Source organism: Numenius arquata, chromosome 18 (assembly GCF_964106895.1).
Source record: "Numenius arquata chromosome 18, bNumArq3.hap1.1, whole genome shotgun sequence".
Classification (NCBI taxonomy): domain Eukaryota; kingdom Metazoa; phylum Chordata; class Aves; order Charadriiformes; family Scolopacidae; genus Numenius; species Numenius arquata.
In genome coordinates, this window is record NC_133593.1 from 6,515,373 (window position 1) to 6,525,569 (window position 10,197).

At 38.5% G+C, this 10,197-nt stretch overlaps 1 protein-coding gene across 1 annotated transcript; it reads left to right on the forward strand.

The window, feature by feature from the left end:
- Positions 1–2,550: 2,550 nt before the first annotated feature.
- KCTD7 (potassium channel tetramerization domain containing 7) lies at positions 2,551–6,651 on the forward strand. The gene is made up of 5 exons (XM_074160945.1): positions 2,551–2,558; positions 2,659–2,851; positions 3,652–3,821; positions 5,488–5,666; positions 6,275–6,651. The coding sequence occupies exons 1-5, from the start codon at positions 2,551–2,553 to the stop codon at positions 6,649–6,651; spliced, it is 927 nt and encodes a 308-aa protein (XP_074017046.1).
- The last annotated feature ends 3,546 nt before the right edge of the window (positions 6,652–10,197 follow it).

Here is a 10,197-nt window from a genome sequence, read left to right on the forward strand (position 1 = left end):
TGTAGAATTGTATGTCAGAAAACTGACCAGTGATGAGCTTATGTTTTTCTTTCAGGAAGGCTCTATTCCAGTCAGGATACTGCTGTTTCACTACTCCGTGTCTGTGGATGAGCAGGAAGTGAAGCAAACTTAGAGAGGAACCTATGTTACCTTTTAATGAACGTCAAAAAACAGGTTAAACTTGTCAATGATCAATCTCTTCATTTTACAGCCATTAATCTCATTCTTGAAATCCTGGACTAATTATGGGCTGAGATCTTCTATGCTAAACCTTACTATTTAGGAGGTTGCTGTGTGTGAACATAACATAATTAACCTATCCTCTCTCATGTTTTTTCCTAAAGACATGGTGTCACATTTTTCCTAGTGTCATGTTGAAGGAGGATTATGAAAGAGGAAGAAGAATTCCTTTTTCCTAAACCTCCACTTCTGCTGGGAAAGAGGGCCTTTTTGGTACAGTGCCAAATGGATGAACTTACCCAGAACACATTCTGTGGTCCAGGATTCTGATATGCTTAATGGAGCTGAATTTTGTTTATTCTGAGTATACGCTCCATTTACATGAAAGCTATGGGACATTCTTGAAAAGCGTGGACAATTAAAGATCACATTTTTGGTCAGTCTTGAATTCTTTTGAATAGCCTTAAGAGAACTGGAAATACAGCAGTCAAAGCACTGGTGTCAAGTAACAGCATTATAAATAATACATTGACAGTAAATAGAGCCTCACAGGCAATTTTGACTATACATGTTATAAATGAAGCTTCTACAAGCTGCCTCTTGCTGGTAATTTGTTTACCTCCTTAAAAAGGAGGCCCTACCAAAATAGTCTTTCATTTCTGTTGTATATGTTGTTTATCTGTGAGGCATAGTTGACTTGTTTAGATGATTGATGATGTCAAAATAGGTGTTGTTTCAGGACAAATACTAAAATTATTATGAGGTTGTGGACATTGAGAGGTCCTTCTGTCCTCATTTATCTGCCTATGCATTGTACTGTGGTGGAAAAAGGTATTTAAGTTCTCAACTCTACAGTTCAAAAGCTGAAGTTTCACTTCACAATCCTATCTTGAGCCGAGACAAACCTCTTAACAAGCTGCAATTTGAAAACAAATTTTTGAAACTTCACGGTACCTGTTTATCTGGGTTTATTGGGGTGTTAAACAGAATCTAGAATTCTACCCCAAATGTTGGTGAAAGAAGACAACGTGCACTCTCACAGAGTGTGGAGGTTTTGACCTCCCTGAAGCTCCCTGAAGAGTATGTTTTGGCCAGGAGCATGCCAGCTCTGTCTGGGTTCGTTTTGAACTTGCAACATTTCCTTTGAGAGCTGAGATCTACAGATAGCCTGACAGTGTGCATAATGACTGTATTAGCAGAATTAGTAAGGCAGAATAATTAATCATGGCTATTAAAATTTTATGTCATTTCTGCTTGTTGATTTTGATTGGAAGCAACCTTTATGAAACATTGATTTAGTCAATAAATAAATACACCTGATGTGCTTGTGCAAATATTCCTTCTCTTTTTGTAATTTAGACTGATGCGAGACAAGGAGTTTGCAGGATTAAAGAGCTGGATAAAACCTCCTAGTAGTTTAATTTCTTCGTTAGGATGTTGTGATGCCACTGGAGGCACCACAGCGATCCTGTAAACAGAGGTACTGTTTACATAAGAATGCAGTGGAAAGACAACAGCGGGGTTTCTAGGCTTTCCTACTCTGCTCTTTCAACTATTATTTTTATAACGCAGTTTATTGTTAGTCCCTCCGGTTGAAGATGGACTGAAGTGTGAAAGCATTGTAATTGGTGCTGCGATGGATTTTTTTCCTGTGCAGGAAGGGAAATGGATAATTAGCAATAAACGCACAATGTAATATTTCACTGAATTTCACTGAATTTTTTAGAGTTGGAAGGGACCATAAAGATCATCTATAATATATAATAATATGCGGAGTAAAATAGTAATATGCGGAGTTAAAGACGTGCGTCTCAGATGTGTGCGTTTGTGTCCAGTATGATGCGATGCAGTGGGCAGGAAAATGCCTGTTTTCTCTTGTCTGGTTAGAAAGCTGGATTTTTTCCCTTGACAGGAAAGGCTAGAACTGAGCAGAGAGCCTTTACGGTGCCTGTCGTTGCGCACAGCGGGGTCCCAGCCGCTTTTGCAGCTGAAGGTGACAGCCCGGGAGCTTGGCTGGGAGCGGGAGAGCGGGGTGTTGCCCAGCGCGCAGGGCCAATGAGGGCCTGCATTTCGGGATGTGTTTCTGCCGATGGCCTATTGCGATGGACGGGGTGGAACAGCAGCCACCCAAATTCACCCAGCAAATGACATTTTGCTGCAAAAGCAGCAAATCAAAAGCGGAGCCAATCACGCACTGCACCGCACAGCCAATGGACGCCGGGCTCTTACCCAGCCACTGGCAGGGGCTCTGTGACTGCTGGACCTTGGTACGGCTCCGTGAACTGCATTCGTGCAGGGACAGCCCTCTCTCCCAGTTTGTTTCTCAGCACAATAGTCATCCTCGCTGTGATTCATTTCCTAGCAATAACAATGCCATTGTAAATGATCTGTGTAAAGCCGGGGAGTTACGTGCCTTGCCTGCCACGTGATCTTCCGCAGCTGTTGGGGACAGTAATTTGGGTCTTGTTTCCCATTTAGCATTGCCACGGCTGCCTACCCAGCAGACCTGCTTACGAGAGCCAGAGGGATGGTGGTAGTTACGGGGCAGAACAAAGTGAGTGGAGACCCGGATGATGCCATGTCGAGCTCGGATGCAGAGGATGATTTCCAAGAGCCAGCCACTCCTACTGCAACCCAGGCAGGACAAGCACTACCTCTGCTGCCTCAGCAGGTAAGAGCTCTCTGGTACTCTTCATCTGATAAGGTCCAGTTATTGCAGCACGTACTGCTCAGGTGCCAAAGAATTCAGGATTTCTTTGTTGGAGTATTGATGGATATACAGTTCAGTTTCCATTAGTAGCTGAGTGGCTGAATAAAACTAAATCTCGTGAATTTTACTTCAGTAGCTTGGCAGCATTACTCGGAATTTCCATCCATATTTGGACTTCACAAATACAAGTAAGTGTTGTTCTGGTAGCGAGGCATCTTAAGGTGTGATACTAAGATTTTAGGCCTGCTGTAAACCTAATGTAAGCACAGAATCACTGTGGTTTTTTCAGTGTAGAGTAGTGTAGTGTAGTGTAAAGGAACCAGTAGAGTAGCAACTGAGTGCAAGTCCCAAGGTTGGACTGAGATTTCCTACCTTGTTTGTTTGTTTGTGAGTGCGGAAGGGCGAGGGAGGGATTTGTTCTGGTTTGGTTTTTTCTGTCCCTGAAAGAGCCGAGAGGAGACATTCAGGCTTTTAATGAATAGCTGGTAATAAAGCCGAGTGATTACTGCTATTTCAGATTTCCAAATAAAATTCAAACATTCACTTATTGTACCCAGAAGCCAGCCAAAGTATTCAGGTTCTTAACCCTTGAACCTCACTGTCTTGTGGCAACAGGCCAAGAAAGAAACGTTTGTTGGACCAAGTTAAGTCCCAGTGGCAAGGACTGTTTGCTGTGTCTTCTAGAAGTTGTAACCCATTTGGCCTGAACGTGTCTGCAAAGGACTAGAGGCTCATTTCTGGTGATGTGATTCCTTTTGCAGTTTCCAGAAGTTGTTCCACTAAACGTAGGAGGCATGTATTTTACAACAAGACTGTCAACACTGAGACGTTATGAGGACACAATGTTGGCGGCTATGTTCAGTGGAAGACACTATATTCCAACAGATGCTGAAGGCAGATACTTCATTGACAGAGATGGAACCTACTTTGGGTAGGTACAGTGTCCTCGGTCGTATATTTTAAAAGTTGCTACTGAAGAAAATTATTTTTCAAGAAAAGTAAGTAAGTTTTAACATTCTTTTTTTTTTCCTTCTAGTTAAATCATATTTGTGTAGTAGGTAAACGTGACTGACTAGCATCCATGCCTTCAAAACATCTCAGGAGAGGATCATACTGAGATTAAAAAACTATTTGTTTTATTCTTAAGGGCTTAAGTTTTCAATGGGAAAAGAAAAACAAGTAATGTTTTGAATGTGTGCATTGTCTCCTCTAGAGTATCTCCTTTCAAGGTATCAAGTTGTTTTGATGTTTTAAAAAATAATATATTTGGCATTGCTTTTCGTGGGAAGCTCTTTTGTACAACACTGTTTTTAATTGATATTACAGTATATATGATAAAGAGGAAGTGGAAGGAATGCATCTAGGTTTCTTAAACCGTTGAAAGTGTGATGTTTTCAGTGTTTAAGCAGGTTGTAATATAACTGGTAAAAAACCAGAAGCCTCAAAGAGTATTTTTTTGAAAATTATTTTTGATGGTAGTGTCATATTCCTTCACCTTCAGGATTCCTTCTTACGTGTTTAGCTTTTGTTTTATTTTTAATTAATCTAACCATGATCTTACTAATATTCTGTTTGAATTGGTGTGAGATTGCTAGCAAAGGTAGGCAGTGTTCATGGGTTAATGTTCATGGGTTAAGGTCTTTGCCCAAAGCACCCTTTGCAGTTTAACTTATATTTCTTGTTTCTCCTTTGTAGACATTTCCGTAATCCCTTCAACAGAGGAGGATTGAATTATTTCCAAAGCATATTTGGATTATACCATAACCTGGGACAGAAGTAGATTAAGTCATTGTGTTTATTGGAAAATAATTGTTTCTTTACATTTGGCAATTTGGAAGTGTGTGGCGCTTTGTCGGAAAATCAATTCATTTGTGATGTTATCAATCGGAATTCAAAGTACAGCTAGAACAGAGTGCCAAGTTAGTACGTGCTGTAATTGTTGACATTCTAATGAAGATTGCAGTAATGCTTGGTTTATTTGATATGGTCAATAATGGTTTTGTTGGTTAATGCATATAAAGTGATTTCTTTCCCTGTTGAAAATCTGGCTGCTTAACTCTTTCAGAACTAGAAGGAAATGTTTTCTCTCTCTCTATTATTATTATTACAAGTGTATATGGCCCTGTGAAGAGAACACTTCCTTTGCAAGCGGACCACGCTCGAATCCTGGTTCTGTGTGGGATAAAATGTCCATGCATACGATTCTCTAGGAAAATGGAAACGATGATTTTGTCACAGACCTAAATTTTAAATACAGTGACTACAATCTCTTTCCCATTAAATACTGTCCCCTCTTCTATTTTAGGTGGTTACTCCACCTTGAACTTTTTGTTTAAAAGTTGATGGGGCTTTTTGAGTTAATTTTGACATTAACAGAAGCAAAATGCGAAATGATAACTTGGAAACTTGAACGTGGCAAATGCCTTTAAAAACATATGTTGGAAATATGACTCATGGTTATTTCAGTTACTGTCTAAACGTAAGGATTTCTGCCTCAATAGTATAAACAACGAATATCCAGCATTTTCTCTCCTTTCCCAACTGCAGCAGTTCTGGTGGAAACTTGTTACTTAATAGTATTTTTGCCTTTTTTTTAGAGACATACTTAACTTTCTACGATCTGGTGACCTGCCACCAAGAGAGCGAGTGAGGTCAGTTTACAAGGAAGCACAGTATTATTCCATAGGACCATTGCTAGACAATCTAGAGGATATCCAGCCTCTGAAAGGAGAAAAAGTTAGACAAGCTTTCCTGGGCCTGATGCCATATTACAAAGGTAAATAAACAAAGTAGTATTGACTGTTTCTTTTAGCGTGGTTCGAGTAGAGTACATGGTGCTTTCGGGTCTGCTCTCAGGCTAATGCCATTGTATTTGAGAAGTTTATTATGTACCTTTCGTGCTCTTTAGATCTTTGATGTCTCCACATTGGATTTGTTCCTGCTGTATCCAAGGATGTGGATTTTTATGCTGTCTTAAAAGGGAGCAAGATCTAGGCCACAACATGCAAGGCTTATTATTAAACGAGCAGGTTTTTCTGCCTCTGCATTTCTTCTGTTAGGGCCTGCATTGAGTAAATTTGGGCATATAGTAAAGACGCTAAGTCACAAGATAACCGAGATTGATTTAATTACTATATCTCTAGCTACATGCAGCTTCCCATTGCTGCTAGTATTATGTTAAGAATAACTAGTTAAGCACTGAAGTAATATTTCTCACATTAAATAATTGCATTTTTTTTCTTTTCACTGAATTTCACTGAATTTTTAGAGTTGGAAGGGACCATAAAGATCATCTAGTCCAACTCCCCTGCTGAAGCAGGATTGCCCAGAGCATTGCCTTTTACTAGGTGCTTCATAATTATTTTCCACTTTTTTTTTTTTTAGATCATTTGGAACGGATAATCGAAATAGCAAAGCTTAGAGCTATGCAAAGAAAAGCAAGATTTGCAAAACTGAAGGTCTGTGTCTTCAAAGAAGAGATGCCCATCACTCCCTACGAATGCCCACATTTCAATTCTTTACGCTTTGAAAGGAGTGAAAGCGAGACAAAGCTGTTTGAGCATCACTGCGAAGTAGATGTATCTTTTGGCCCCTGGGAGGCTGTAGCTGATGTCTATGATCTTCTGCACTGTATCGTGACAGACCTGTCTGACAGAGGGATAACGGTGGATCATCAGTGTATTGGGGTGTGTGATAAACACCTGATAAACCACTATTACTGCAAGCGTCCTATCTATGAATTCAAGATTACCTGGTGGTGAGTTATTTTGTCCAGAACGGTGCAGGGATAAAAGGACTTCTAGACGACAATTGCTTTTAATATTTTTGCAACGTGTCTCTGGAAACGCATTGCTGCTAACGTATATTGGAATCAGTCTGCTGATGTGTTGGCTAACGCTTAGCTGCTCAGCAAAAGGGAACCCGTTACAGAGGTTGAAAAACCTCTGAAATCTTGAAAAACCAGCCTGAAACAAGACTGTTGGCTCAGGTACCTTCACGAGGCACAAAACAAAATCACCTCATGGAAATTGTGGAGAGGAGTGTCTAATGTCTTTTAAAAGGTGCCACCTACCATGTGGCTTTGGTACCGTAGTCTGCAAGGTCGATATTGCAGATGTCACTTGCATTATTGTAAAGCCGGGGTGCTAATAATGCTGACGTAACGTGGTTGAATTTTACCCACTTAGAAATGTTTTAGTCACTACTTAAACTTACCACTTTATACAATTGAGTAACACCCAGCACAGAGATTCTGGAAATGTAATTTTGATGTAATAGATCATTTAAAGAAAAATAGGAGTATTCCCTATATATTAATAATTGTTGTCACGATTAAGCTATATTTCTTTTTTAATTAAGAATCTGCATTGTGAATTATAATATTATATTTCAATTATTTCCATTGTTATAAAAAGGAATAGCAGATTTGGAATATATTCCTTAATGCTTTTAGGAATAATAATAACTGTTCATGGAAGACTTGTGCCTGTTTTTAGCCTTAGAAATTCTAAATGTTTACAGTATCTACAAAAAAAAAAAGAAGCTCTATAGAATCAGGTCATTTACAAAGGCTTTTGGTAAATGAGAAAACCCTATATGTATGTTCCTATTAGCAGAAGTAAGAGAAATAGTTAATGTATATTATTTTATTACTAACTCTTTTTACATTCTGTGATACTAAACTTTGTTCTAGAGTTAGGGTCAAATGATGATACTAGACAAGTGCTTCCTTCACCTCACCACCTTCAGACAATTAAGTCTCGTTTTTAGCATTCTTGTTGATCCTTCCTGGTGTAATATCAGGAAAAAGAATTTTCAACCTTCATATTCAAATATTTCTCCAATTTCTCCAATTATAAAGCAGTACATATGGCTGGTAGATTTCTTTCCACACTGAAAGAGGCAGCCATTGCAGAATCATGTTCTTTTCAGAAGGTTATTGTTGCACTTCTGACATTAGCAACCACATCCCAAAATTGAATTTCTTCCTGTGCAAAACTGAAAGGTAGATCTAAACATCTGAAGATGTTACTGTTTTGTGAGGTAGAGAAAACTCGAGTATTTTTCAAAAAGACCCCACTCAAAATAATCCTAAAGAGAGAGGAAAAGTAAATGTTTGCATATTGCATTCCATTGGATTAGTTAATCCAAGGATGTTGCTTATTAAGAAACGTGTTAATTGCCATGATCAAAATTCTCAGTTACCTGGGGCAATTTTTAGAATAATTCCAAGAACTTTATGATCAAATTGTCTTGCAAAAAAAAGAGGCAAATTGTTTGTCATACTTTTATGTATTTAATTTAGGAATTTTTAGTAAATTGTCTCTCTGAGGTGGGGACATACGGCTCTAATGATCTCTTTTCCAATGTTTACTGACAGAGAATCATTGTCAAGTGCTGAGTTTTGAGTCCAGAGCTTAAATTTTGAAATGGAGGGAAGGAAGAAATTACGTGCATTTGGATCTTATTTTAAGTTATTTTAAATTGTTTTCTTAAATATTGGCCTTTGTGTTACAGAGTTGCTCTGCTTGTGTTTGACAACCCAAAATTAAGTCAAGCCAAGACCAGTAAAGTATGCCTAAATTGAGAGGAAGCTTGCATGGTTTGTTCACTATTCTGCTGGCTTCTTTTCTGTTTTTCCAGGGAATCTTAAACTGCAAACTACAGTTTCTAATAAAATTACGTAAGATCTTAGAGCTGAGGCTTACAAAGTTTTGGCTGCTTGTACACTTCAGACATGTAAGTTGAGGATTTTCAGCATCAGTTTATTTAGAGACTACAATGGGAATTGCAGTTTTACTGGGTTATTTGGTGTTTCTTTGCCCCTTCCCAGATACGTATTTCCATGGGACATAACTCTGGTTTGAATTTCAGCACTCCTTGCAGAAATGGAACAGAATCTGATTTAACAGTATAACTTTTGGGTTGGCTTTTAGAATTTTTCTATTGTTATTCCGGAGAAGCTATAGTGACAAAATTCCTGTTTCGGTCATGTTTGCTATTTCTTAATATGCACACACTGATATTTTTATAACTTTTTCCTGTTTATTGCGTAAGTAAGTAAGGAAGACTACCGAACCAAAAAGATAAAAATTAAAATCTTGCTCTGTATCGGTTGCATCTTAATCGAAGCTTTTCATCCTTCAAATCCTTCAGAAGACAGCAAACGTTAAGTGCAATATCGAAAAGAAAACATGGATTTGAGCCAACATGCTTTCATCAAACGCATACATTCTGTGTCGTGATTTGTGCGAGTTAACAATATTGCTATTGACTCCACTTGTTCTAAGCAGTCTTTGTTTACAATGATTTAGATGAGATTGCCTAATATGTGTTCGTTTTTTGACAGAAACAGAAGAGTTGTGCAGGCGGATGTCAGGGGAGTGTAATCTAATAACTGGTTTATATAACATTATCTTTTCTTGGCGTTTAGAGTAATTTTTGAAATTCTGCGTTTGCAACAAAAATGTGAGTAGCTGATCTACTAAATCCATGTTTAAGATGATCGGTGTTTTTGTATATCATGAATGCTTTATAATTGTCTAATTAAACTAAATGCATATGTAATACTGCTTTTTTTTTTCCTTTACTTTAGGACTTTCCCTTGTATCTGGCTAGGCCAGAGGTTTGCTAGAACATACTTACTGGTTTCTCTGTACTTCTATTTAGCTTTTTTGCCACTTTATCATCATCTCTGTAGCTGCTTTTCCACCCCCACACTCCCAAATACCGTGTTTGTGAGCTGACACTGTAGACACATTGGCCGTGCAGTCAAGGGTCTCAGGTCATCAATGGAATGTCGCTGTGAATATCATGTTTGCAAATCATTAAAAGGACGACACACATCAGTCCCTTCAGCTCATTCAAAATGAAGAGAAGACATTTGTTATTTTGTGTTCTGAGACAGGATACGTGCCATTTGTGGCTCCAAATTGATGTAAAGGAACATGTGTTAGAATCAACTTTTTTTTTCCCCTCTTCTGCTAAATAAGAAGTCTCAAATATTTTCAAAGCATGGGTTGTGTATCCGGATTGCAGTGATTACTCTGGTTTTTATGAATACTGAGGTAATAGTGGGACAGTTGAGGGATAGTTATTTCAAAAGTAGAATTGCACGCTATTTTTTTTAGGTTGCTGTGTGTCTGAGTAAAAACGTAACAAGACTAACCTTTTTAACAACCCCTCTATATATGCATAGTCTGGTGGTTTTTAACAGGAAGCAAAGGGAGGTCTTACTGTCGGGTCTCATAGTCAGTGACTTGGCCAATTTCACAGCACGCTGAATGTTTCTGCATCAGTTTTACACT

Bases quoted from the DNA above. Each gene is read 5' to 3' on its own strand.
- KCTD7 (XM_074160945.1), top strand. The intron at 2,852-3,651 runs GTAAGAGCTCTC...TTCCTTTTGCAG, and splicing joins TACCTCTGCTGCCTCAGCAG to TTTCCAGAAGTTGTTCCACT. The intron at 3,822-5,487 runs GTAGGTACAGTG...CCTTTTTTTTAG, and splicing joins AGAGATGGAACCTACTTTGG to AGACATACTTAACTTTCTAC.